The following is a 27,913-nucleotide window of genomic DNA, read 5'->3' as shown; positions in this document are numbered from 1 at the left end:
ATTAACAGGCCTGCTGCTGCTGATGCGCCTGCTGTCCACAGGTGTGGCCCCTACGCACACGGTCAGCGTACTCAATGGCCCCTGTGTTGTTAACAGGGAGTTCCTGGGCTGGGTGGGCATGTGGACCCTGTGACGCTAACAGGGCTCACAGTCTCCAGATCCGAATGGCGTCTAACTCGGTTCAGGCTACTATTAGTTTCATAGCCACACAGCTCTGTATCCTCCACCAAACCTTCAAGTTGCCAACCTCTCCTTTTCCAACTGGGAGCACGGTGGACACTGACTGCTGAAGGTGATATATACCTTTCTCTTTCTTTTCTTATTAATTTTTGTTATATAGCGGTCACAGATTATATACCACTTTATCCAAATCTGCCAGTCCCACTGTAACAGATGTTGTTTCTTCAGCAAATGTTACAGTTGTTTAACCACCAAATCCACGGACCAAAATTTTTTTCCCCTTTCCAACACACCTGTTCCCCTTTCCAACAGCATCTGTCCTTTTTCAACTCATTTTGGGATATGACCAAAAGTGCAACTGTGCAGGGACACCGTACTCAACGCCATCTCAGCACAGCAGCCATCCCTCGGTCCCTCCGATGTGGACAAGTAAAAGACCATTTCCTCCTATCCATGACAAAGTGTTGAGATTCACTCTGTGCAGCACTGGTGTTTAGTGGAAAAGTAGATCTAAGATTGCGTACCACATTCTGCAGATACTCCTGTATACGTGCGTCTATTTCTATGGCAGGAATTAGTTCGCCAAATTTTGTCTTGTACCGGGGATCTAACAGTGTGGCAACCCAGTATTCAGGATTACTTCAAATTCATACAATCCGAGGGTCATGTAGGTAGTGCAGCAAGAAGGCGCTCATGTGTCTTGTGCATCCAGGAGGACCAAGTCCTTGGTGTGTTGGTGGCAGAGAGGTGAGAATCGTGCATCCTTCCTCTGCCCTCTACCCACAACCTCGCACAACCGAAATGTGAGCAAGCTCTCACTCATCTGCTGAGTCTTCCATGCCCATCGCCAGTTCGTCCTCCATTTCTTCATGGGCTCCTGCACTTTCATCAACACTTTTTGCTGATACTATGCGCCCTTGTTAATCCCTCTCCCTCACCATGACTGCCGCATAGGTGCCGCTGACCATCTGGACCTCGTAGATCTTGTTATCCCTTCCGCATATGACTCCTCCTGTACTTCCTCCCCTTCCTCTTGTCCCAACACCTGACTCCGAATAATAATTACAGTGTGCTCCATCATGTAGATGACCAGAATTGTCACGCTGAGAATGACATTGCCAGTGCTAAACATCTTCGTCGACATTTCAAAACTGTGTAGCAGGGTGCATAGGTCCTTGATCTGACACCACTCCAGCAGCGTGATCTGCACCACCTCTGGATCAACTTATCCCAGGCTATATGTCTTACCGTATTTCAGCAGGGCTCTGCGGTGCTGCCACACACGCTGCAACATGTGCAGATTCCAATTCCTGCGTGTCGGAACATCGCATTTCCGGCGTTTAACTGCCAGACCCTAAGACTTCCGGAGTGATGAAAGTTGTTGAGCTGCTGTGTGCGCACGATGGAAGTGAGCACATAGCGAGCGTGCCCGCTGCACAAGGCCATGTAGGCCGTGATGGTGTTTTAAAAATTGCTGGAGAATTCGGATCAACACGTGAGCCATAAAAGGCACGTGTGTCACATTGCCCTGAGGATGGCCCGCAGCCAGGTTTGCATCATTGCCGCACACGGCTGTTAAGTCACCAACGGAGTCCGCTCCATCAATTTGTACTCCGGTCGCCAGGTGACAACGTGTTCCTTTCATGAATAGTGCTGATGATGGGAGAGTAGTCGATGCCAGCGGCGCAGGTGGACGCAGGTTATGCTCACCCACTGGGCTGCATTACCTTGACAGATGCAGAATCTCTGGCTGAATGTAGCTGGTGGGTATCTCACAGATGAAATACCATCATTCAGCTACAACCAATGGGAAGACACCACACCCTTTTTTATGCCCATCCTGTCTGCAGACCACTGCCAGACATAGCTATGAACCTCTGGTTAATTTTACCCCCAGTTCAGTTTTATGATTTTGTGTGCTTGTTACCTGACTACTTTTCCTGCTTGCTGTTTATGTACCTTGTTGGCCGATACGCATTTCACCTCTGCTTGTTTTCTGATTAAGTCCTGGCCGTCCCATTCTGTTCCTGTTCCTCAATTAATGTTTTGACCCTGCCTGACTACTATTCTCTGTAATAGCGGTGTGACTCACATTTCCCATACATTTCAAAGTAAAACTTTGACCGCCTGATGGCATTGAGCTCTGCTGCCAGCATAGTAAGGAGGTGTGTGGTAGTCCTTGTGCGCAGTTGCAAGGAAGGGTGGCCTGACCACACAGGGTTTGCGCAAAGGTAGAGGACCCACACGAGGTTGAAGAGGCAGAAGCAGTGTATTAACTTCTACATACAGAACAAGGATTGAAACAACTCGTGGGGACGGCAAGACTTGTACAGCAGACCCTTCTCCATCTCTCACCATAGTTTGCCAGTGCCCAGTCAGTGACATGTAATGACCCTGTCTATGCTTACTGGTCAAAGTATCTGTGTTGAAATGCACCCTGTCGCACACAGATTTTCTCAAGGAAGTGGTGATGTTGTGTGCGACATGCCGGTGTAGCGCGGGCATGCTTTTCTTGGAGAAGCAGTGGTGATTGGGCATCTGGTACTGGGGCACAGCGACAGACATAAGGTCTGTAAAATCCTGTGTGTCCACTACGCGTAAAGGCAGCATTTCGGTAGCCAACAGCTTACAGAGGGATAGAGTCAACCACTTAGCTTTGTCATGGGTCGCAGTAAGTGGCCTTTTATTTGACCACATCTGAGGGACAGAGATCTGGCTGCTGTCTGTAGACGGTGTTGAGTAGGGTGTCCCTGGAAAAATGCAGGTTTGTGAGAAAAGTGCAGGCGGAGACATGATGTTGGCTTCATCTTGCCTTCAGATCTGTTCATCTTGTATCATTTTTAAAAAACACAGCAAGCAAGGGTTACTCCAAGCGGAGTCTCCCTTTTTTTCCAAAAATTGGGCCCCACACAGACACCTTATCAGTGGCAGCACTTGTGCCCTAGTTGCAAACAGGATGTTTTGATTTGCATCAAGCACATTCCAAATCCACAAGCATTTACTCTCCCCAGGATGACACAGGGGTAGTAAATTCCTTCTGGATCCATGACTTGTTCATTTTGATGAACGTCAGTCTGTCCACATTGTCACTGGACAGACGCGTGCGCTTATCTGTCAGCACACACCCAGCAGCACTGAAGACACGTTCAGAGACAACGCTGGCAGCTGGACACGACAAAATCTTCGAGGCGTAACTGGAGAGCTCTTGACATTTTTCTAGATTTGAAGCACAAAAGGAGCAAGGCTCCATTTGCAAAGTCATTGCATCGATGTTCATTTGGAGATACTCCTGTATCATCCTCTCCATCCGTTGACTATGTGTCAGACTTGTTGTCTCTGGTGGCCTTGCAAAGGAGGGTCTAAAAAAATTATGAAAAGATTCCATAAAATTGCTGTTACCAGCACCAGATACGGTCCTACTGGTACGGGTAGACTGTTGAAGATGACGAGGCCGTCCCATGTTTGTCAAGTTACAACTGGGAGAATCACTCCCTTCACCTGCACGGTTGTTTGGTGGAAAAGCCGAGCTAAGATCGAGTAACAGCTTCTGCTGATACTCCTGCATACGTGCGTCCCTTTCTATGGGTGGAATTATGTCACAAAATTTGGACTTGTCCCGGGGATCTAATAGTGTGGCAAGCCAGTAGTCATCATCACTTCTAATTTTGACAATACGAGGGTCATGTTGGAGGTAGTGCAACAAGAAGGCACTCATGTGTCTTGCGCAGCCATGCGCACCAAGTCCACGCTGTGTTTGTGGCATAGAGGTGCTAACCGTTCTTTCTTCCTCTGTCATCTCCCCCCAACCTCTTTCAACTGAAATTTGACCAAGGTCCCCCTCATCTGCTGAGTCTTCCATGTCCATGGACAGTTCGTCCTCCATATCTTCATGTCCTCCTGCACCTTCCTCAACATCTCACCTGCTACCATGCGCCCTTGTTGATCCCTGTCCCCCATGGTCCCATGCCTGCCGCGTTGGTGATGATGAACGTCTGGACCTTGGTGATGTTGTTGTGTCTTGCGCATATGAATCCTCCTGTAGTTCCTCCCCTTCCTGTTGTCCCACCCCCTGACTACGAATAGTGTTTAGCGTGTGCTCCAGCATGTAAATGACTGTAATCGTCATGCTGATAATGGCATTGTCAGCGCTAAACATATTCGTCGCCATGTCGAAACTGTGCAGAAGGGTGCATAGGTCCTTGATCTGAGATCACTCCATCAGGGTGATCTGCCCCACTTCTGCATCTCGTTGGCCCAGGCTATACATCATGACGTATTGCACCAGGGCTCGCCGGTGCTGCCACAGTCGCTGTAACATGTGGAGAGTTGAATTCCAGCGTGTCGCCACATCGCATTTCAGGCGATGAACCGGCAGGCCGAAAGACTTCTGGAGCGATGCAAGTCGCTCAGGTGCGGCGGTTGAACGGCGGAAGTGAGCACTGCAGACAGTTTCCGTGCCCTGGTCAGAAGGCCATCTAGGCCGGGATAGTGTGTTAAAAATTGCTGGACAACAAGGTTAAACACGTGAGCCATACAAGGCACGTGTGTCACCTTGCCCAGGCGAAGGGCCGCACCCAGGTTTGCAGCATTGTCGCACACGGCCTTACCAGGCTGCAGGTTGAGTGGAGACAACCATTTATCAAAATCAGTCTCCAGAGCTGCCCACAACTCAGTCGCTGTGTGACTCCTATTTCAAAGACATGTCAAGCTAAAGACCGCCTGATGCCGTTGCGCTCTGCTACCAGCATAGTAATGAGGGGTGCGTGATTCCTTCTGCGCAGTGAGAACGCTGGTGGCCTGACCAGGCAGGCTTGGGGCGGAGGTGGAGGACCCAGATGAGGTGGAGGATGCAGAAGCAGTGGCGGAACTTGGACAGACAGAGGATTGACACACAAGTCGTGGGGACGGCAAGACTTGTGCAGCAGACCCTTCACCATCTATCACCATAGTTACCCAGTGGCCAGTCAGCGACATGTAACGTCCCTGTCCATGCTTACTGGTCCAAGTATCGGTGGTGAAATGCACCCGTTCACACACAGAGTTTCTCAAGGAAGCGGTGATGTTGTGTGCGACATGCTGGTGTAGCGCGGGCACACCTTTCTTAGAGAAGTAGTGGCGACTAGGCATCTGGTACTGGGGCACAGCGACAGACATAAGGTCTCTAAAATCCTGTGTGTCCACTAGGCGGAAAGGCAGCATTTCTGTAGTCAACAGCTTACAGAGGGATAGAGTCAACCTCTTCGCTTTGTCATGGGTCGCAGGAAGTGGCCTTTTATTTGACCACATCTGAGGGACAGAGATCTGGCTGCTGTGTGTAGACGGTGTTGAGTCGGGTGTCCCTGGAAAAATGCAGCTTTGTGAGGAAAGTGCAGGCGGAGACATGATGTTGCCTTCATCCAAAGTTGGTGCTATCGATGTCTGAGAGAGCTGTACACACTCACTTGTTTCCCCTTCCAAACCAACTGACGACCTACCAAGCAAACTGCCTGTTGCGGTTACAGTGGTGGAAGTTGTGGGTGGAAAAACAGGTGTGACAGCTGTCCCCACAGTCCTAGAAGATGACGAGCGCGCGGATGCACTGGAAGGGGCAGGCGGTGGATGGTTCGCTCCGCTAGGCCGCATTGCAGCACGGTGAGCTTCCCATCGGGCCATATGATATTTATTCATGTGACGATTCATGGAAGAAGTTGTCAAACTGCTGAGGTTTTGACCTCTACTAAGAGAACCATGACAAATTTTACAGATCACATAATTTGGGCGATCTTTTTCTATGTCAAAAAAGGACCTGGCTAGGCAAGGCTTAGAGGCCATGCGACCTGTTGATCCACCCCGAATAATGCTCAGAGGCAGAGTGGTGGCTGAGGATGCAGTTGTAGACGTGCTACCAGTGCTCCGACTGTGTCCAGGAAGGCGCCAGGTTACTTCGACGTCGGTTGCATCCTCCTCCACCGCCTCTGTTGACCTCCTCGAGTGTCTGACTGTGGGTTGACAGTAGGTGTGATCTAGAACTTAATCATCAATTGTTGTGTTTGCACTCCCCTACCCCTCAGACCGAGTTTCTTCTTGCCCTGACCGAATATTTAAGTTGTCATCCCAATCGGGTATCTGCGTCTCATCTTCATCAGTATGTTCCTCATTGCCTATAACCACAGTTGTTGGAAAGGCAGCATTTTGGTAGCCAACAGTTTGCATATGATGAAAGTCAACCTCCAAGCCATTTCATGCCCTTCTAAAAGCATGTAAAACACAGCGAGGGGACTCCAACCACAGTCTCCCTCGTTGCCACTAACTGGGCCACACACACCCCACTTGACTGGCATCGGTTGAGCCCCCTTTTGAAAAAGAAAAAGATGCTTTGCATGAAGCACTCTCAAAAATACGCGTGCCTTTCCCGTCCCCTGGCTGACCCAGGGGAAGAAAAGTCCTCTGAGAGCCATGACTTGTTCATCTTGGTTCTTTTAGAGACACAGCGAGGGGACTCCAACCACAGTCTCCCTCGTTGCCACTAACTGGGCCACACACACCCCACTTTACTGGCATCGGTTGAGCCCCCTTTTGAAAAAGAAAAAGATGCTTTGCATGAAGCACTCTCAAAAATACGCGTGCCTTTCCCGTCCCCTGGCTGACCCAGGGGAAGAAAAGTCCTCTGAGAGCCATGACTTGTTCATCTTGGTTCTTTTAGAGACACAGCGAGGGGACTCCAACCACAGTCTCCCTCGTTGCCACTAACTGGGCCACACACACCCCACTTGACTGGCATCGGTTGACCCCCCCTTTTGACAAAGAAAAAGATGCTTTGCATGAAGCACTCTCAAAAATACGCGTGCCTTTCCCGTCCCCTGGCTGACCCAGGGGAAGAAAAGTCCTCTGAGAGCCATGACTTGTTCATCTTGGTTCTTTTAGAGACACAGCGAGGGGACTCCAACCACAGTCTCCCTCGTTGCCACTAACTGGGCCACACACACCCCACTTGACTGGCATCGGTTGACCCCCCCTTTTGACAAAGAAAAAGATGCTTTGCATGAAGCACTCTCAAAAATACGCGTGCCTTTCCCGTCCCCTGGCTGACCCAGGGGAAGAAAAGTCCTCTGAGAGCCATGACTTGTTCATCTTGGTTCTTTTAGAGACACAGCGAGGGGACTCCAACCACAGTCTCCCTCGTTGCCACTAACTGGGCCACACACACCCCACTTGACTGGCATCGGTTGAGCCCCCTTTTGAAAAAGAAAAAGATGCTTTGCATGAAGCACTCTCAAAAATACGCGTGCCTTTCCCGTCCCCTGGCTGACCCAGGGGAAGAAAAGTCCTCTGAGAGCCATGACTTGTTCATCTTGGTTCTTTTAGAGACACAGCGAGGGGACTCCAACCACAGTCTCCCTCGTTGCCACTAACTGGGCCACACACACCCCACTTGACTGGCATCGGTTGAGCCCCCTTTTGAAAAAGAAAAAGATGCTTTGCATGAAGCACTCTCAAAAATACGCGTGCCTTTCCCGTCCCCTGGCTGACCCAGGGGAAGAAAAGTCCTCTGAGAGCCATGACTTGTTCATCTTGGTTCTTTTAGAGACACAGCGAGGGGACTCCAACCACAGTCTCCCTCGTTGCCACTAACTGGGCCACACACACCCCACTTGACTGGCATCGGTTGAGCCCCCCTTTTGACAAAGAAAAAGATGCTTTGCATGAAGCACTCTCAAAAATACGCGTGCCTTTCGCCTCCCCTGGCTGACCCAGGGGAAGAAAAGTCCTCTGAGAGCCAGGTCCACATTGTCAGTGGACAGACACGTGTGCTTATCTGCCAGCAGACCCCCAGCAGCACTGAAGACAGGTTCCGAGAGAACGCTGGCTGCAGGACACGACAAGATCCTCAAGGCGTACGTGGCGAGCTCAGGCAATTTATCCAGATTGGAAGCCTAAAATGAGCAGGGCTCAAGTTGCACAATAATGGAATCGATGTTTCTTTGCATATACTCATATATCTGTGTGTCTCCCTCTTTTTCCTTGTCCAGCTGTTTTGTTTTCACATGAGTATATGTCCTTGTCACTTTCCCATGTGTTTGTGTTATGTTGTGAGTTGTTTGTCACCTTTTGGACACCTTTCAGGGTGTTTTCTAGGTGTTTTACTGTGTTTGTGATTGCCTGCCATTGTTTCCTATGGGCTCGAGTTCGGTTCGTCGAACGTTCGACGAGCCGAACTCGAGCCAGACCCCCCGTTCGGCGAACCGCCTCGAGCCGAACCGGGACCGGTTCGCTCATCTCTAGTCAGGAGGAGCAACGCTCTGCAGGCTGACACATACACATGGAGATATACTGTCAAATCCAACCAAGGACACCATCTGCAAGGAGTTTGTATGTTCTCCCCGTGTTTGCGTGGGTTTCCTCTGGGTTCTCCGGTTTCCTCCCACACTCCAAGGACATACAGATAGGGACTTTAGATTGTGAGCCCCAATGGGGACAGTGTTGCCTATGTATGTAAAGTGCTGTGGAATTAATAGCGCTATATAAATGAATAAAATTATTATTATTATTATACCGCGCTGTCCCACTGAGCTGCTAGGAGAAGAGACTGGAGGTGAGCACACACAAATGGGGGAGTGGCAGCAGCAGGACGGTTGGTGGTAGCGGGGGGCGAAGCAGTGGGGGCTGGGGAGCAGCGGCGGCGGGGGGACACCATACCGGTTCTCACCCATGGTATACTGCGCTGCCCCACTGAGCTGCTAGGAGAAGAGGCTGGAGGTGAGCACACACAAGTGGGGAAGTGGTGGCAGCGGGGGAATTGGTGGTGGCGGGGGTGGAGTGGTAGGGGCTGGGGAGCGGCGGCGGTGGCGGGGAAGGAGTAGCATACTGGTACTCGCCCATCCCATGCAGGTGACAGGGGGAAAGTGCAGCACCTCCACCGCTCCACGCCGATTCTCCACCGCTCCACGACGCTCCTCCTATTTTTATACGGCACTGTTCTCCCACTTTTTTATCCAGCAATCTAGGATCTGTTTTGACGGAAGCAGTAGGTACTGCTTGCGCTTTCAGATCCTGGCTGTAGGAGAAAAATACAGCCCAAAGCGTGGCCTATGAAAAAATTGTTGCTGAACACACCCACGGCTGTGAATTGGCAGCCCACATAGGCGTGACCATTTCACAGCAGTGACAGTTGTAATAGAACTAATAGGGTCGGATTCCGACCACTATCGCCTATGTCCATGAGGTGCTGTGTTTCAAGACTGAACTGTCGTGCTAGAACTTGGAATGTAAAATGGCAGCTCCCATTGCCAGCTTTCCAGGATTATAAAAACTGAAAGACGTCTTTATTTAAAGCAAGATAACATTATAATTGCATGTTATCTTACAGGTAATCAGTGTTTGGATTATATAAAACCGTGACATCTTACCTTTAACATTTTGTCAGGAGGCTTTCAGGCAAAACCCAGATGAAAAAGATGCTGTTGGAATATAGGCTATCTTATTCAGCCACTCTGCTATTGTTTCAGTGCCGTAACCTACTGAAGGACCTCCAATGGTCAAAGCTGCCATTATGTTATAGATACTTTTAAGAATATTTTTATTTTGCCATCATTTGAAAATTCAAAAACCATACTTTACAAATTTGTATATTTAAAAAGTATATTAAAAATAATCAATCATGATTAGTACAGATTATAATGAATTCCTATGTATAAAGATAACTGAATTTGTTTAAGTGTTTGAAATTGAAAGATTGGAATTTTCTATTCTCTTGAAATACTTAGACTTCCATCAAGTAGATGGGGAGAAAGAGACTAACTCAGCTTCTCTTTGATAGGCAGTTGGCTGTGACCTGATACTTGGATCTAATGCTACTCACGATTCATGTGGCATCTGCAAAGGAGATAACTCATCCTGCAAGATCTACAGAAGCCAGTATACAAAACAGCACTACTCTAATCGTAAGCAACATGTCATACAGGAAATAAGCTTGAAAAGTATATGAGTGATAACTGTACTTACAAACAAAGTCAATTTTAAGGTTGATTTTAATCAATAGATCTTGGAATAATAATAATTTCCACAATTTGATGTGTTTACATTTTTTTCCTGGGCTGAGATAATCTTAAGTGTTCCTGCTGTGTACTGTGTAATGGACGTGTCTGACCGTTTTTGCTTCTGCACAAAAATTATAAATATAACATAGGCCAAACATTATTTTCAGCTGTGAATTGGAGATTTTCTTTTAAAGGATTTTCCTCACAAAAGAAGTTGATTGTAATCAATAAATATTGGGTAAAACCACTGTATGTGTTAGGGCCAGTTGGACGGGCAGACCCGGGAGGTGGATCCACTGGGCCGAACTCTCCGATGAGGGAAAGGAGTCCGGTAGCCGGAGCACTTTAGGTAGCAGGACAGTCCGTGCACTGGAACACAATGGAGAAGTCCCTGGGACCACGAGGTCACTGATGGTGGTCCGGGTGACGGAGCTCAGGTTCGGAAGCCGTGATGATGTCTGGCGGGGTCCGGAACCGTTGGAGCGAGATGACGGGTCACCGCAGGGAACCGAGATGGTACGGACTGTCAGGATGGCAGATGGGCAGCGTTCGGGGTTCGAGATACAGCAGGACCGGATGGCGATGCAGGATCGGCTCTAGAAGACAGAGAGGTAAGTATCTCACAGAACACAAGGAGACCTGACTCCTAGCTTGGGAAAACACGAAGAACAGGCCCCGCTCCCTTGGACATTAACCCCCTTTATACCCTGTACCTGTATGCATCATTTCCTGTCAGTGGACACTGGCCCTTTAAGAAAGGGTCAGTGACCGCGCGCGCGCCCTAATGCGCATGCGCGCGGCCCGGGTGCCAGAAGCCAGGGCAGGAAGCTGAGAGGAGGACGCAGCAGAGCCGGCCAGGGACTGGGAAGCCGACGGGCGCCGGGAGCGGGAACCCGGAGGCTTGGGAAGCGTGGGCACTGGAGGCTGGAGAGCGGGGAGCGTGGCAGGTGAGCCGGGGAGAGGAGAAGAGGACCCGGGGAGCGGAGCAGAGGACCCGGGGAGCGGAGCAGAGGACCCGGGGAGCGTGACAGTACCCCCCCCCACGCCCCCCTCCCCGCAACCGGGACAGGAAGGCACGGATCAGAGGAGTGCCCACATTCTCCCTGGGCTCCCAGGACCTATCCTCAGGACCATACCCTTCCCAGTCCACCAGGAAGAACTGTCGACCTCGTACGGTCTTCATGGCCACGATATCCCTTACCGCATAGATGTCGTCCTCAGCAATAGGAGGAGGAGCCGGACTGGCGGCAGCGGAGAAGGGACCAAGGACAACCGGCTTGAGCAGAGACACGTGGAAGGAGTTGGGTATCCTCATCGTGGCCGGGAGCTGTAGTTTGTAGGAGACCTCATTGATCTTGCCGAGGATTTTAAACGGTCCGATGTAGCGAGGTCCCAGCTTGTAGGATGGTATCTTCAGTCGGATGTATTTGGAAGCAAGCCAGACGAGATCTCCCGGAGAGAAACACGGAGGATCCAGACGTCTCTTGTCCGCGTGCCTCTTCATCCGCAGGGATGCACGTGCAAGGGAGGCCTTAACTGAGTCCCAAATGGTTGTAAAGTCACGGAGTACTGCATCAGCAGCAGGGATGTCCGAGGAAGAGGATACAGGTAATGGGACAGACGGCTGAAGTCCGTAGACGACATGGAAGGGAGAACTGGAGGAGGACTCACTGACGTGGTGATTATGGGAGAATTCAGCCCAAGGAAGAAGCGTGGACTAATCGTCATGATGGGCGTTGACGTAGTGACGTAAGAAAGAGGTCAATATCTGATTGACCCGTTCCACTTGGCCATTCGACTGAGGATGGTAGGCCGAAGAAAAGTCCAGAGTTACTCCCAGATGTTTACAGAGAGCCCTCCAGAAGCGGGAGGTGAACTGAGTTCCTCTGTCGGACACTATGTGTGATGGAAAGCCATGCAAGCGGAAGATGTGATGTATATAGGCGTCCGCGAGTTCCTGGGCAGAGGGCAGTCCAGCCATAGGAACGAAATGGGCCATTTTAGAGAACCGATCCACCATGACCCATATGACTGTGTGTCCGGAGGACAATGGCAAGTCCGTAATAAAGTCCATCGCTATGTGTTGCCAGGGAACTGAGGGTATGGGCAGAGGCAGAAGACGGCCATATGGCAGGTGTTTGGGAGTCTTGTTCCTGGCACAGGAGGAGCAGGCAGAGACAAAAGAGGCGACGTCCGTGCGAAGAGATGGCCACCAGTAATGACGTGCAATCGCACTCCATGTTCTCTTCTGACCTGCATGACCGGCTGTTTTCGAGGCATGGCCCCAGTGTAACACTTTTTGCCTGTCAGTCTCAGAGACATAGGTCTTCCCAGGCGGTATCTGGGCCAGGGTGAGAGGAGCCACCGGAATGATCTTACTAGGGCAGATGATGGGTTGGGATGTCTCTTCCTCCTGCTCCATGGGCATGAAAGACCTAGACAAGGCATCAGCGCGTACATTCTTGTTCGCGGGTCGGAAATGGAGCTGGAAGTCGAACCGGGCAAAGAACAAGGACCACCTGGCTTGCCGTGGGTTCAGTCGCTGAGCCGTCCGCAGGTATTCCAGGTTTTTGTGGTCCGTGTAAATAATGACGGGGTACACTGCTCCTTCCAGGAGATAGCGCCATTCCTCCAGAGCCAGCTTGACTGCCAATAGCTCTCTGTCACCGATGGTGTAGTTGCGTTCAGGCGCTGAGAAGCTCTTGGAGAAGAAACCACAAGTCACCATCCTCCCGGAGGAGGTTTTCTGCATGAGCACTGCTCCGGCTCCCGAGGAGGAGGCATCCACCTCCAAGGTGAACTGGCGGTTTAACTCTGGACGGTGGAGTACAGGAGAGGTGGCAAAGGCTCGCTTTAGAGAGCCAAACGCGGCGTCGGCCGCAGGTGACCAGTCCTTTGGATTAGCCCCCTTCTTGGTCAAGGCGGAAAGAGGAGCAGTCAGAGCCGAGAAGTGAGGAATAAACTGGCAGTAATAGTTGGCGAATCCCAGAAAGCGTTGGATTGCCTTCAGTCCAGAAGGAGGAGGCCAGTTGAGAACGGAAGAGACCTTCTTTGGATCCATCTGCAGTCCGGTATCGGTGATGAGGTAACCCAGGAAGGGGAGAGAAGACTGTTCGAAGACGCACTTCTCGTACTTGGCGTACAGACGATTCTCTCTCAGTCTTTGTAGAACCAGTTGCACGTTCTCTCGGTGGGTCTGGAGGTCCGGAGAGAAGACAAGGATGTCATCCAGATATACCACCACACAAACGTAGAGAAGGTCCCGGAACACATCGTTCACTAATTCTTGGAAGACTGTCGGTGCGTTACACAGGCCGAAGGGCATCACGCAGTATTCATAGTGCCCATCGCGAGTGTTGAACGCGGTCTTCCATTCATCCCCTGAGCGGATACGGACCAGGTTGTAGGCACCCCGAAGATCCAACTTGGTGAACACACGAGCTCCTCTGAGCCGATCAAACAATTCGGGGATGAGCGGCAGGGGGTACTTGTTTTTTACAGTGATTAGGTTCAATCCCCGGTAGTCTATACATGGGCGTAGGTCGCCCTCTTTCTTCTTTACGAAGAAGAAGCCTGCTCCAGCAGGAGAGGAGGATCTCCGAATGAATCCCTTAGCCAGGCTCTCTGTGATGTACGTAGACATGGCCCTTGTTTCGGCTGGAGACAGCGGATATATCCGTCCTCGAGGTGGTGTAGTTCCCGGAAGCAGGTCAATGGCACAATCGTAAGGACGATGTGGCGGAAGTACTTCGGACTCCTTCTTATCAAAGACGTCCACGAAGGACCAATAGGCTGAGGGCAGTCCCGGTAGGGACTCGGGAACCGGAGGTCGCCGGATAGGTTGTATGGTCTTCAGACAGTTCTCATGGCAAGAAGACCCCCATCGAGTGATATCGCCAGTACCCCAGCTGACTGAAGGCTCGTGTGTCCGCAACCAAGGAAGGCCCAGCAGGATTTGATGTGACATATGTGGGAGGACGTAGAGAGCGATGTTCTCGGTGTGCAGAGCACCGATACGCAGTTCAAGCGGCTTGGTGATCCAGGAGATGGTGTCAGAGAGGGGTCTCCCATCCACAGAGGCAATCACAAGAGGTTTGGCGAGTGGAGTAACAGGCACCTGGTATTTGTCCACCGTGGCCTGCTGGATGAAATTGCCTGCTGCCCCAGAATCGAGGTACGCCTCCGCCGTAAACCGCGTCTCTCCCGTTGTCACTTGCACAGTCCATGTAACTGGGTCTGAGAGAGTCCCAGCACCTAGGGTGGCCTCTCCTACCAACCCTAGGCTTTGGAGTTTCCCGGCCTCTCTGGACAGGAGCGTAGCAGGTGTGTGCCCTCTCCGCAGTAGAAGCAGAGACCCTTGGCGAGCCGCTCTGCTCGGCGTTGTTCAGACTGTCGCACACGGTCGATCTGCATGGGCTCATGGACGGAGACACCAGAGGCCGTTGACTGAAGTACGGCGGGCTTCTGTGGAGGAGAGGAATGCCTTACCGGACGTCTCTCACGGGACACCTCTTTGGACCGCTCCTGAAAGCGTATGTCCACTCGAGTCGCTAGGGTAATCAGGGCGTCCAGGGTGGACGGTACGTCACGTCCAGCCAGCTCATCTTTGATTCGACCCGAGAGTCCTTCCCAGAAGGCGGCGGTTAGGGCCTCATTATTCCACCCGAGTTCTGAAGCCAAGGTGCGGAAACGGATGGCGTATTGACCCACCGTCAGAGTCCTCTGACGTAACCGGAGAAGAGATGAAGCAGACGCGGAGGCGCGTCCGGTGTTACGAGGGGGACCCGGGGAAGCGTGCCAAGATGGGAAATGGACTGCTTCCGCCGGTCAAGGTCCACTGTGCGGTGTAAGGGACCGCCGCTATGGTGGGTGAAGAGTGAGAGGGTTGCTGCTAGCGATCGTCTGGAATGTCACAGACGATCGATGTACACCGATCTGCCCTAACCCCTGAGGGTTGTATGGCACAGATCTCACGGCTCGGTGTACCTGTTGCACGGGGAAGCACAGAGGTGCCCACGCACGTGTGCCAGTGGAAGTCACGAGAATATGGCACGAGGGTAGCACAGAGGTGCCCACGCACGTGTGCTTTCAATAACCAGGTGAGTCCAATGGAGACTTGAGGAGCTCACCTGGGACAGGAACACGGCCTGTTGACGGGGGTACTGCCGGAGCAGCAAGGCAGGAACACGGCCTGCAAACGAGGTACTGCCGGAGCAGCAAGGGCCAAGCCCACAAGAGACAGTAATGCCTGAGCAGTGGCGTGGCAGCACGCTGCCAGACATCCAAACATAGAAGGACGGTCGCGCGCCGCCATGATGGCAGGGGGAGCTTTTAAGGAGGTGCAGCTCCACCCGAGGGCGGGCGCGAGGCGGAGATGACGGACTTGACCCAATCAGGGTCCACGACGTCCCAGCCTGGCCAGTCAGGATTCACCACGTCACCAGCCTTGTCATCAAGCCGTGTGACGTCAGTGAGCGAATCAGGACCCACCACGCATTGCACATGCTCACCCTCCTGCCTCTGGGAAATAGAGGCGGGATCCTCGGTCTCACAATGTGCAGAGATAACGGGAATCTCACTGCTTCCCTGAGCAGTAAACCTCTGCACATTGCGCAGCCTCGCAGACCTTCGGGGCCGCTGAGCAGGAGAGTCTGCGGCAGGCCAGGAATGGGAGACCGCTTCACTCCTTGTAACAGGAGAACCACTAGGTGTCACCCTTCTGCTGCCTCTCTGAGAAGGCATCTCCTGCACACTGCGCAGTCTGGCAGACCTTCGGCGCTGCTGAGCAGGAATGCTCATGGCAGGCAAGGAATGGGAGACTGCCTCAGTCCTTGCCTCAGGAGAGCCACGAGATGTAACATTACCCCCCCGTCTAGGCCCCCCCCCCCCTGTCCGTGCTCGAAGGCCGCTATCAAACCCGGGGCGCGGATATGATCCTCCAACTTCCAGGATCTTTGCTCCGGACCACGGCCGGCCCACTCCACGAGGTAGTACCTCTTGCCCTGTATGACTTTTGTTTCCACAAGTTTTGCCACCTCAGGGTCGTCGGACGGGGAGTCGGTTTGAGCCGGCAGGGACCCCGAGAATTTATTAAGTCGTACGGGTTTCAGGAGGGACACGTGAAAGGTGTTGGCTATAGCCCAGCGTGGAGGGAGCTGGAGTCGATATGCCACTGGGTTTACCTGCTGTAGTACTTTAAACGGACCCAGATACCTAGGGGCGAATTTGGCTGCCTGTACCCGTAGGTTAACATTCTTAGAGGACAGCCATACTAGGTCACCAGGGGCGAAGGATGGTGCAGGGCGGCGGCGAACATCAGCCGTTGTCACCATCCGGTCTTTGGCCCTTTTCAGAGCCTCTTGGGTGTCATCCCAGATCTCCCGGGCCTTGGTCGCCCAATCCTCCACTCTAGTATCGGGTGACGTAATGGGCATCGGAACCGGGATTCTGGGATGTTGTCCGTTATTGAGTAGGAACGGAGTCTGGCCAGAGGATTCATGGACCGAATTGTTAATGGCAAATTCGGCCCAAGGAAGGAGGTTAGCCCAGTTGTCGTGGTGCGCGGATATAAAATGGCGGAGGTAAGTTACCAAGGTCTGATTAGTCCTCTCCACTAGTCCATTGGTCTCGGGATGGTATGCGGAGGAGATGTTCAGCTCTATCTGCAGGAGCTTACAGAGCTCTCTCCAGAAGCGAGACGCGAACTGGGGACCCCGGTCGCTCACCACCTTGTCAGGCATGCCATGCAACCTAAATACATGCCGAATGAACAAGGTGGCGAGAGCACGTGACGTCGGGAGTCGTGGGAGAGGCACCAAGTGGACCATTTTAGAGAAGTGGTCCGTGATGACCCATACGACCCTGTGCCCTGCTGACTTGGGCAGATCTCCCAGGAAGTCCATCCCTACCACTTCCCAGGGACGATCCGGCACTGGCAGTGGGTGAAGAAGACCTGCCGGTCTCTGCCGGGACGGCTTATTCCGAGCACACGACATACAGGCTCCCACATATTCCTGTATGTCCTGGGGTAGTCTCGGCCACCAATAATGCCTGGTCACCAGGTCTCTGGTCCTTTTGACCCCGAAGTGACCCCCGACCTTGGAGGCATGGGCCCACGATAGCACCTCGTTCCGTAGTTCAGGGGGAACGAGGGTTTTGCCAGGTGGCACCTGGTCCAAAGAAGTGGGAGTGACCATCCTCAAGCTGTCCGGGGGTAGTATAAGACGAGGCTCCTCCTCGTCCTCCTCCAACACAACCATACAACGTGACAAGGCATCGGCCCGTACGTTCTTCTCACCGGCCAGGTGGCGGATAATAAAGCGGAACCGGGAGAAGAATAAAGACCAACGGGCCTGCCTTGGGTTCAGGCGTTGTGCTGTCTGGAGGTATGTGAGGTTTTTGTGGTCAGAAAAAACCTCAAATGGATGCTTCGCACCCTCCAGGAGATGCCGCCATTCCTGGAATGCTAGTTTCATCGCCAGTAACTCCCTATCCCCTATGGAGTAGTTCCTCTCGGCCGGAGAAAAGGTCTTGGAGAAAAAGAAACACGGATGTTTCCTTCCTCGTTCGTTTTTCTGGTACAGGACTGCACCTGCACCGACCGAAGAGGCGTCTACCTCCAGTAGGAAGGGTTTGGAGATGTCTGGACGATGAAGGATGGGAGCTCTGGAGAAGTGAGTTTTGAGAGTGTGAAATGCCTCTACCGTTTCCCGTGTCCATGCTTTGGGATTAGCGCCCTTGCGGGTAAGGGCAATGATGGGTGCTGCCACCGTCGAGAAGTTGGGAATGAACTGGCGATAATAATTGATAAACCCCAAGAATCGCTGGATCGCCTTCAGCGAGCGGGGCTCAGGCCAGTTCATCACTGTCTCCAACTTCCCCGGATCCATTGCTAACCCCTGACTGGACACTATGTACCCCAGGAACGGCAAGGATTCCTGTTCAAAAACGCACTTTTCCAGCTTAGCATATAACGAATGGGTGCGGAGCCTCTTAAGTACTCGGATGACATCCCTCCGATGGGTGGTAAGATCGGGGGAGAAGATAAGAATGTCATCCAGGTATGCAACCACGGAAAGATACAAATCCCGGAAAATGTCATTCACAAAGTCTTGAAATACGGCGGGGGCATTGCAGAGTCCGAAGGGCATTACTAGATACTCGTAGTGACCGTCCCTGGTGTTAAAGGCGGTCTTCCACTCATCGCCCTTTCGGACTCGCACTAGATTATACGCCCCGCGTAGATCCAGCTTTGTGAAGACCTTTGCCCCGCGGAATCGATCAAATAGCTCAGTAATGAGGGGCAAAGGGTATTTGTTCTTGATTGTGATTGCATTTAATCCCCTGTAATCGATACAGGGGCGCAGATCCCCTTCCTTCTTCTGCACAAAAAAGAACCCTGCACCAGCCGGTGAAATAGACTTGCGAATGAACCCCTTCGCCAGGCTGTCCTGAATATATTTGGACATAGCCTCCGTCTCTGGAGCAGAGAGTGGATACACTCTGCCCCTAGGGGGCTCGGAGCCTGGCTTCAGGTCTATTCGGCAATCATATGGCCGGTGGGGAGGAAGAGTATCTGCGGCCCTTTTGGAAAAGACATCCCTGTAGGCCTCATAAGGTGTCGGTAAACCCGGCCCCTCAGTATTCCCTGAGGACCCAACCGACCTAATGGTAGCGGGTGGTTCGGTAGTCACGAGGTGCTCTCTACAGGATCCTGCCCAGGATGAGATCTCCCCTGTTGCCCAGTTGAGTATAGGAGCATGCTGTCTCAACCAGGGAAGGCCCAGTAGGATCTCATCCGTCCCCCCTGGAAGCACCAGGAAGGACACCTGCTCATGGTGTCCCGGTGGTACATTCATCCTGAGAGGGATGGTGATCTGGGTGATAGGATCGAGTAGTATGGACCCGTCGACTACCCGGACCCTGAGTGGCTTGGGCAACAGAACCAGGGGAACTGAGTATCGGGTTGCCAGGGAGGTCGAGATGAAATTGCCTTCAGCGCCTGAGTCCAAGCAAGCCAGGGCAGAGAAGAGAGTAGTGCCGAACTGCAACTGGGCGCTGATAGTCAACCTAGAGGGAGAAGTAGCGTCTAGAGTCCCCCCTCTGATAGAAACTAGACGCTGTCTTTTCCCGACGGTTTGGGACATAGGGTAGCTATGTGTCCCCTCTGCCCACAGGAAAAGCAGATGACACAAGACCGAGAACCTGGGGCAGAGGAGACCACCTTGGACACTTCCATTGACTCCACGGAGTCGCCTACAGGACTGGCTGGGGGACCTGTCTGATGGAAGACGGGAGTCAGACGCTTTTTAGGCCGAGAAGACGTGGGTGCTGAAGAGACCTCGAGCCTTCGCTCCGCCTGGCGGATGTCTATGCGAGAGGCAACCTGAATCAAGGACTCTAAAGTGGCAGGCACCTCACGTGTGGCCAGTGCGTCTTTGACAAACCCTGCCAGGCCCTCCCAAAACACAGGGACAAGGACCTTATCCGGCCAGTCCAGCTCTGCGGCCAGTGTCCTAAAGTGTACAGCAAAGTCCCCGACTGAAGCAGACCCTTGCCGAAGTCGTAGGAGGCGCAGCGCGGAATCGTGGGTGACTTGAGGCCCGAGGAACACCATTCTCATGGCCCCAAGATAAGCTGCTAAGTTATTCACCACACGATCTCCGCGCTCCCACAACGGCGTGGACCACTTCAGCGCTCTCCCTGTGAGCAGGGACTGGACGAAGGCTACCTTCGCCTTCTCGGTAGCGTAAAGAGTCGCGGACAGCTCTAAGTAGGTGGTAACCTGGTTTATAAACCCACGGCACTCAGAGCTGTTGCCGCTAAAGCGCTCTGGAAGTGCAAGGCGAGGAGACCTTCCGCCCAATAGCACAGCCTGGGTAGCCGCCTGGGTGGCGTCTGTCGTCAGAGTAGTCTTATCGGAGGAAGACTGCTCCACTGCTGCCAATCGTGACTCCAACTGCTGCACATAACGCAGCAACTGCTGCTGCTCTTCAGCCATAGCCAGACCTTTGGCGCGACCGTAATGTTACGAGGGGGACCCGGGGAAGCGTGCCAAGATGGGAAATGGACTGCTTCCGCCGGTCAAGGTCCACTGTGCGGTGTAAGGGACCGCCGCTATGGTGGGTGAAGAGTGAGCGGGTTGCTGCTAGCGATCGTCTGGAATGTCACAGACGATCGATGTACACCGATCTGCCCTAACCCCTGAGGGTTGTATGGCACAGATCTCACGGCTCGGTGTACCTGTTGCACGGGGAAGCACAGAGGTGCCCACGCACGTGTGCCAGTGGAAGTCACGAGAATATGGCACGAGGGTAGCACAGAGGTGCCCACGCACGTGTGCTTTCAATAACCAGGTGAGTCCAATGGAGACTTGAGGAGCTCACCTGGGACAGGAACACGGCCTGTTGACGGGGGTACTGCCGGAGCAGCAAGGCAGGAACACGGCCTGCAAACGAGGTACTGCCGGAGCAGCAAGGGCCAAGCCCACAAGAGACAGTAATGCCTGAGCAGTGGCGTGGCAGCACGCTGCCAGACATCCAAACATAGAAGGACGGTCGCGCGCCGCCATGATGGCAGGGGGAGCTTTTAAGGAGGTGCAGCTCCACCCGAGGGCGGGCGCGAGGCGGAGATGACGGACTTGACCCAATCAGGGTCCACGACGTCCCAGCCTGGCCAGTCAGGATTCACCACGTCACCAGCCTTGTCATCAAGCCGTGTGACGTCAGTGAGCGAATCAGGACCCACCACGCATTGCACATGCTCACCCTCCTGCCTCTGGGAAATAGAGGCGGGATCCTCGGTCTCACAATGTGCAGAGATAACGGGAATCTCACTGCTTCCCTGAGCAGTAAACCTCTGCACATTGCGCAGCCTCGCAGACCTTCGGGGCCGCTGAGCAGGAGAGTCTGCGGCAGGCCAGGAATGGGAGACCGCTTCACTCCTTGTAACAGGAGAACCACTAGGTGTCACCCTTCTGCTGCCTCTCTGAGAAGGCATCTCCTGCACACTGCGCAGTCTGGCAGACCTTCGGCGCTGCTGAGCAGGAATGCTCGTGACAGGCAAGGAATGGGAGACTGCCTCAGTCCTTGCCTCAGGAGAGCCACGAGATGTAACATCCAGGTTCGTCAAAGGTGCTGCGAAAGGCCTGCAGGAACTCCTGGAGGTTCTTGGTCATAGGGTCCTCCTTCTCCCACAAAGGGTTCATCCACGCCAGTGCCTCGCCCTCTAGGTGAGACATGATGAAGGCGACCTTGGCTTGGTCGGAGGCAAACAAATGTGGCAGCTGCGTGAAATGGAGGGAGCATTGGTTTATAAACCCCCTGCAGGTATTGGGATCTCCGGCGTACCGGGGTGGTGAGGCCAAACGCAGTCTGGAAGCATCCGAGGAGGCTGCCACGGGAGCGGGGGCCGTGGATTGACTAGTGGAGACCCGAGGCGCTGAACATGTGACCGAGGCTTGTAGCGTGTTCAAGCGGGCGTCCACGGAGGTCATAAAGTTCAGCATGCGGGTCTGGACTTCACGCTGGCGTTGGAGTTCCTCTTGCAAGGCCGCTAGTGCTTCGGCGGGATCCATGGCCTGTTCTTACTGTTAGGGCCAGGTGGACGGGCAGACCCGGGAGGTGGATCCACTGGGCCGAACTCTCCGATGAGGGAAAGGAGTCCGGTAGCAGGACAGTCTGTGCACTGGAACACAATGGAGAAGTCCCTGGGACCACGAGGTCACTGATGGTGGTCCGGGTGACGGAGCTCAGGTTCGGAAGCCGTGATGACGTCTGGCGGGGTCCGGAACCGTTGGAGCGAGATGACGGGTCACCGCAGGGAACCGAGATGGTACGGACTGTCAGGATGGCAGATGGGCAGCGTTCGGGGTTCGAGATACAGCAGGACCGGATGGCGATGCAGGATCGGCTCTAGAAGACAGAGAGGTAAGTATCTCACAGAACACAAGGAGACCTGACTCCTAGCTTGGGAAAACATGAAGAACAGGCCCCGCTCCCTTGGACATTAACCCCCTTTATACCCTGTACCTGTATGCATCATTTCCTGTCAGTGGACACTGGCCCTTTAAGAAAGGGTCAGTGACCGCGCGCGCGCCCTAATGCGCATGCGCGCGGCCCGGGTGCCAGAAGCCAGGGCAGGAAGCTGAGAGGAGGACGCAGCAGAGCCGGCCAGGGACTGGGAAGCCGACGGGCGCCGGGAGCGGGAACCCGGAGGCTTGGGAAGCGTGGGCACTGGAGGCTGGAGAGCGGGGAGCGTGGCAGGTGAGCCGGGGAGCAGAGCAGAGGACCCGGGGAGCGGAGCAGAGGACCCGGGGAGCGGAGCAGAGGACCCGGGGAGCGTGACAGTATGAATATAGAACAATTCTCTAGACCTCGAGTCATCTATATATATAATTGCCTTATTCTGTCTGTCTGTCTGTCTGTCTGTCTGTCATGCTCCGAAATTGTGTCCTTACGGTGACACAAAGCTGATTGGCCGCTGGGCTCGCCATGGCCCCGCCCCCCCACACGGATTGGTCTCTCGCCCCGGCTCTCTGCAGGCCCCGCCCCCCTCACGCAATGCACGCTCGCTCTGGCCCAACTGACACGGAGCCCCGATTCCCAGGTGAGTACACACACTCACTCTCACACTCACTCTCACACACACCTCACACATCACAACATGCTGGGATATCTCTTGCTTCTACACCGGCTCCGTCAGGATCCCAGCAGCGCCACACATAACCTTGCGATGCTGGGATCTTCACGGAGGCCGTGAAAGCTGGTAACCATTATACACATCGGGTAACTAAGGTCCCTTAGTTACCCGATGTGTATCATAGTTACCAGTGTACACCGGCTCACACTCACTCTCATACACACACATCACATCGCATCCACACATCAAGGTCCTGCAGCGGCGGAAAATACAGACACATAACAGCACACACATAACAGCACACACACACAAATCAGATCACACTCACACACACACATCACATCGCATCCACATACTCACAACATCCTGGGATATCGCTTGCTTCTCGGCGGCGATACTGTGCTGTTGTGATCTTCCAGGACCTGCCGGAGGATCACATGGCCAGAAGCATGTGATATCCCCGGATGTTGTGAGTATAAGCGCGTATGTGCGATATCGTCAGTGTCTGTGTGTGTGAGTGTATGCGATCGGGTGTGTGTGAGTGTATGCGATCGGGTGTGTGTGAGTGGATGCGATCGGGTGTGTGTGAGTGGATGCGATCGGGTGTGTGTGAGTGGATGCGATCGGGTGTGTGTGAGTGGATGCGATCGGGTGTGTGAGTGTCGGCAGAGGAGCACGGCGTGCTGGAGGAGGCTGGGAGCAGAGAGGCTGATCATGGGGAAGGCTGGGAGGAGAGAGGCTGATGCTGGGGGAGGCTGGAAGGGGGAGGCTGGGACGAGGGAGGCTGATGCTGGTGGAGGCTGATGCTTGGGGAGGCTGATGCTGGGGGAGGCTGGAAGGAGAGAGGCTAATGCTGGTGGAGGCTGATGCTGGGGGAGACTGGGAGGGGAAGGCTGATGCTGAGGGAGGCTGGGAGGAAGGAGGCTGGGAGGAGAGAGGCTGATCCTGGGGAAGGCTGGGAACGGGAGGCTGATGCTGAGGGAGGCTGGAAGGAGAGAGGCTGATGCTGGGGGAGGCTGGAAGGAGAGAGGCTGACGCTGGTAAAGGCTGTTGCTTGGGGAGGCTGATGCTGGGGGAGACTGGGAGCGGAAGGCTGATGCTGAGGGAGGCTGGGAGAGGGAGGCTGGGAGGAAGGAGGCTGGGAGGAGAGAGGCTGATCCTGGGGAAGGCTGGGAAGGGGAGGCTGATGCTGGGGGAGGCTGGAAGGAGAGAGGCTGGAAGGAGAGAGGCTGATGCTGGTGGAGGCTGATGCATGGGGAGGCTGATGCTGGGGGAGACTGGGAGCAGAAGGCTGATGCTGAGGGAGGCTGGGAGGAAGGAGGTTGGGAGGAGAGAGGCTGATCCTGGGGAAGGCTGGGAAGGGGAGGCTGATGCTGAGGGAAGCTGGAAGGAGAGAGGCTGATGCTGGGGGAGGCTGGAAGGAGAGAGGCTGAGGCTGGGAGGAGAGAGGCTGATGCTGGGGAAGGCTGATGCTGAGGGAGGCTGGGAGGGAAAAGCTGATGCTGGGGAAGGCTGATGCTGAGGGAGGCTGGGAGGGGAAAGCTGATGCTGGGGAAGGCTGGGAGGACGGAGGCTGGGAGGAGAGAGGCTGATCTTGGGGAAGGCTGGGAGAGGGAGGCTGATGCTAGAGGAGGCTGGAAGGAGAGAGGCTGATGCTGGCGGAGGCTGATGCTGGGGAGGCTGGGAGAGGGAGGCTGATGCTGAGGGAGGCTGGGAGGAGGGAGGCTGGGAGAGGTAGGCTGAGAGAAGAGAGGCTGATGCACACACACACACACACACACACACACACGCGCGCGCACTGCACAACACACCACACACACACACACACACACTGGGAACCACAAACAACTGCCCTACACAGACACCCACACACACAGACAACGCTGCACACACACAACACCCAACACACAAACACCGCGGCACACACAAATATACGCACATACCGCACAACACACACATTGCACAAAACATACCTCCCCCCAAAACACACCACACACACACAAACCGCGCAACACACACACAACGCTACAGACACACAGCGCTCCACAAACAACGCAACACACGCAACACACATACAACACCGCTCTCACCCCCCGTCACACCCAGACAACACCCAGAACATGTACAGCGCCTACACAAACACTTGGTAACTACAGACAACAACATCTCTCTCTCTATATATATATATAACAAAAATCATACATGAACTACACAATACGTAAATTCTAGAATACCCGATGCGTAGAATCGGGCCACCTTCTAGTCTATATATATAATTGCCTTATTCTGTCTGTCTGTCTGTCTGTCTATCTGTCTGTCTTGCTCCAAAATTGTGTCACCGTGACAGTGTCGTTACAGTGACAACTATAGGATTGGCCGCTGGGCTCGGCCTGGCCCCGCCCCGCCCACGGATTGGCCGCTCGCCTCGGCCTGGCCCCACCCCCAGCATGGATTAGCCGCTCGCCTCGGCCCTCCGCACGCATCGCCCGCTCCAGCGTACACCGGCTCACCGGTACACATGTACAGGGAGCCGGCATACGCTGACGCCTCGCCCGCTCGCCCCGCCACACGTTGGCACACTCGGCCCTGCCCCCGGCGGACATAACCTTGCGATGCTGGGATCGTGACGGAGCCGGTGTACGCTGGTAACCATGATACACATCGCGTAACTATAGGAAGCGTTTCCCTTAGTTACCCGATGTGTATCATGGTTACCAGCGTACACCGGCTCCCGGTACACATGTGCAGAGAGCCGGCATACGCTGACACCTCGTCCGCTCAGCCCCGCTCCCGGCACACGTTGCCACGCTCGGACCTGCCCCCGGCGGCCCCAGCATGGGGGATGGAGCACGATGGGGGGTGTGCAGCATGGAGGATGGAGCACGATGGGGGGTGTGCAGCATGGAGGATGGAGCACGATGGGGGGTGCGCAGCATGGGAGATGTAGCACGAATGGGGGTGCGCAGCATGGGGGATGGAGCATGATGGGGGTGTGCAGCATGAGAGATGGAGCACGATGGGGGGTGCGCAGCATGGGGGATGGACCACGATGGGGGGTGCGCAGCATGGAGGATGGAGCACAATGGGGGGTGTGCAGCATGGAGGACGGAGCACGATGGGGGTGTGCAGCATGGGGGATGGAGCACAATGGGGGGTGCGCAGCATGGGGGATGGAGCACGATGGGGGGTGCGCAGCATGTCGGATTGAGCACGATGGGGGGTGCGCAGCATGTCGGATGGAGCACGATGGGGGGTGCACAGCATGGGGGATGGAGCACGGTGGAGGTGCACAGCATAAGGGTTGGAGTACAATAGGGGGTGTGCAGCATGGGGGATGGAGCACGATGGGGGGTGCGTAGCATGGGAGATGAAGCACAATGGGGGATGGAGCACGATGGGGGTGCGCAGCATGGGGGATGGAACACGATGGGAGGTGCACAGCATGGGGGATGGAGCACGATGAGGGGTGCGCAGCATGGGGGATGGAGCACGATGGGGGGTGCTCAGCATGGAGGATGGAGCACAATGGGGGGTGTGCAGCATGGAGGATGGAGCACAATGGGGGTGTGCAGCATGGAGGATGGAGCACAATGGGGGGTGTGCAGCATGGAGGATGGAGCACGATGGGGGGGTGTGCAGCATGGGGGATGGAGCACGATGTGGGTGCGCAGCATGGGGGATGGAGCACGATGGAGGGTGCGCAGCATGTCGGATGGAGCACGATGGGGGGTGCGCGGCATGTCGGATGGAGCATGATGGGGGGTGCGCAGCATGTGGGATGCAGCATGATGGGGGGTGTGCAGCATGGGGGATGGAGTACAATAGGGGGTGCGCAGCATGGGGGATGGAGCACGATGGGGGGTGCACAGCATGGGGGATAAAGCACAATGGGGGGTGCGCAGCATGGGGGATGGAGCACGATGGGGGCTGCGCAGCATGGGGGATGGAACACGATGGGAGGTGCGCAGCATGGGGGATGGAGCACAATGAGGGGTGCGCAGCATAGGGGATGGAGCACGATGTGGGGTGCGCAGCATGGGGGATGGAGCACGATGCGGGGTGCGCAGCATGGGGGATGGAGCACAATGTGGGATGCGCAGCATGGGGGATGGAGCACAATGGGGGTGCGCAGCATGGGGGATGGAGCACGATGGGGGGTGCGCAGCATGGGGGATGGAGCACGATGGGGATGCGCAGCATGGGGGAAGGAGCATGATGGGGGGTGCGCAGCATGGGGGATGGAGCACGATGGGGGTGCACACCTCCCCCCAAAACACACACACACTGCCTCACGCGCACCACACAACACACCACACACACACTGGAAACCACAAACACCGCCCTACACAGACACCCACACACACACAGACAACGCCACACACACACAACACCAAACACACAAACACATACATAAATATACGCACATACCGTGCAACACACACACTGCACAAAGCGTACCTTCCCCCAAAACACACACGCACTCCACACCCACACAAACCGTGCAACACACACAGCACCACACACACAGAACGCTGCAGACACACAGTAAAGTATTTGCTACACTGCTGATTTAGCACATTTTCGCACCTACAAAGAATGGAGAAGTCTGTAAATTTTATCATAGGTACACTTTAACTGTGAGTAAGAACAATGTCCAGCGCTGGAGAGTAATCAGATTCAGATGCAGCTAGGTAAATTTCCAAGTTTTAATAGACATTTGGCAAAGGCTACTTTATGTAGCAGAAACGCGTTGCTATGTCATAATTTTTCCTTTGGAGTGGCAATTATGACCTGTCATATTTTATACTGAGACACCAAATGTCTATTAAAACTTGGAAATTTACTTGGGTGAATCTGAATCTGATTACTCTCCAGCGCTGGACATTGTTCTTACTTCTTGTCTAATTGCCTCAGGCATGGCACCTGTTAGTCCGTGCGGCAGGAGAGTTTTTCTTTCCAGTATACAGACCATAGAAGGTGACCTGAAATCTATTATTTTGTACACTTCAACTGGGGAACAAGCTCACACACCAGGGTGTTAATAAAAATCGTTCTTTCAGCTTTATTTTGAAAAATTC

General features: G+C 54.1%; 1 protein-coding gene across 1 annotated transcript in view; it reads left to right on the top strand.

Moving 5' to 3' along the window:
• Window positions 1–27,913, top strand: part of ADAMTS16 (ADAM metallopeptidase with thrombospondin type 1 motif 16) — a 547,822-nt gene that overhangs the window by 405,468 nt on the left and 114,441 nt on the right. Inside the window, exon 15 of the mRNA XM_075314921.1 lies at window positions 9,977–10,100. Within this exon, the coding sequence (XP_075171036.1) occupies window positions 9,977–10,100 (124 nt within the window). The remainder of the gene's footprint in view (window positions 1–9,976; window positions 10,101–27,913) is intronic.

The sequence above is a fragment of the Anomaloglossus baeobatrachus genome, chromosome 6 (assembly GCF_048569485.1).
Source record: "Anomaloglossus baeobatrachus isolate aAnoBae1 chromosome 6, aAnoBae1.hap1, whole genome shotgun sequence".
NCBI lineage: Eukaryota > Metazoa > Chordata > Amphibia > Anura > Aromobatidae > Anomaloglossus > Anomaloglossus baeobatrachus.
The sequence above is the reverse complement of the archived record's forward strand: the minus strand, read 5'-3'. Positions and strand labels throughout refer to the sequence as shown.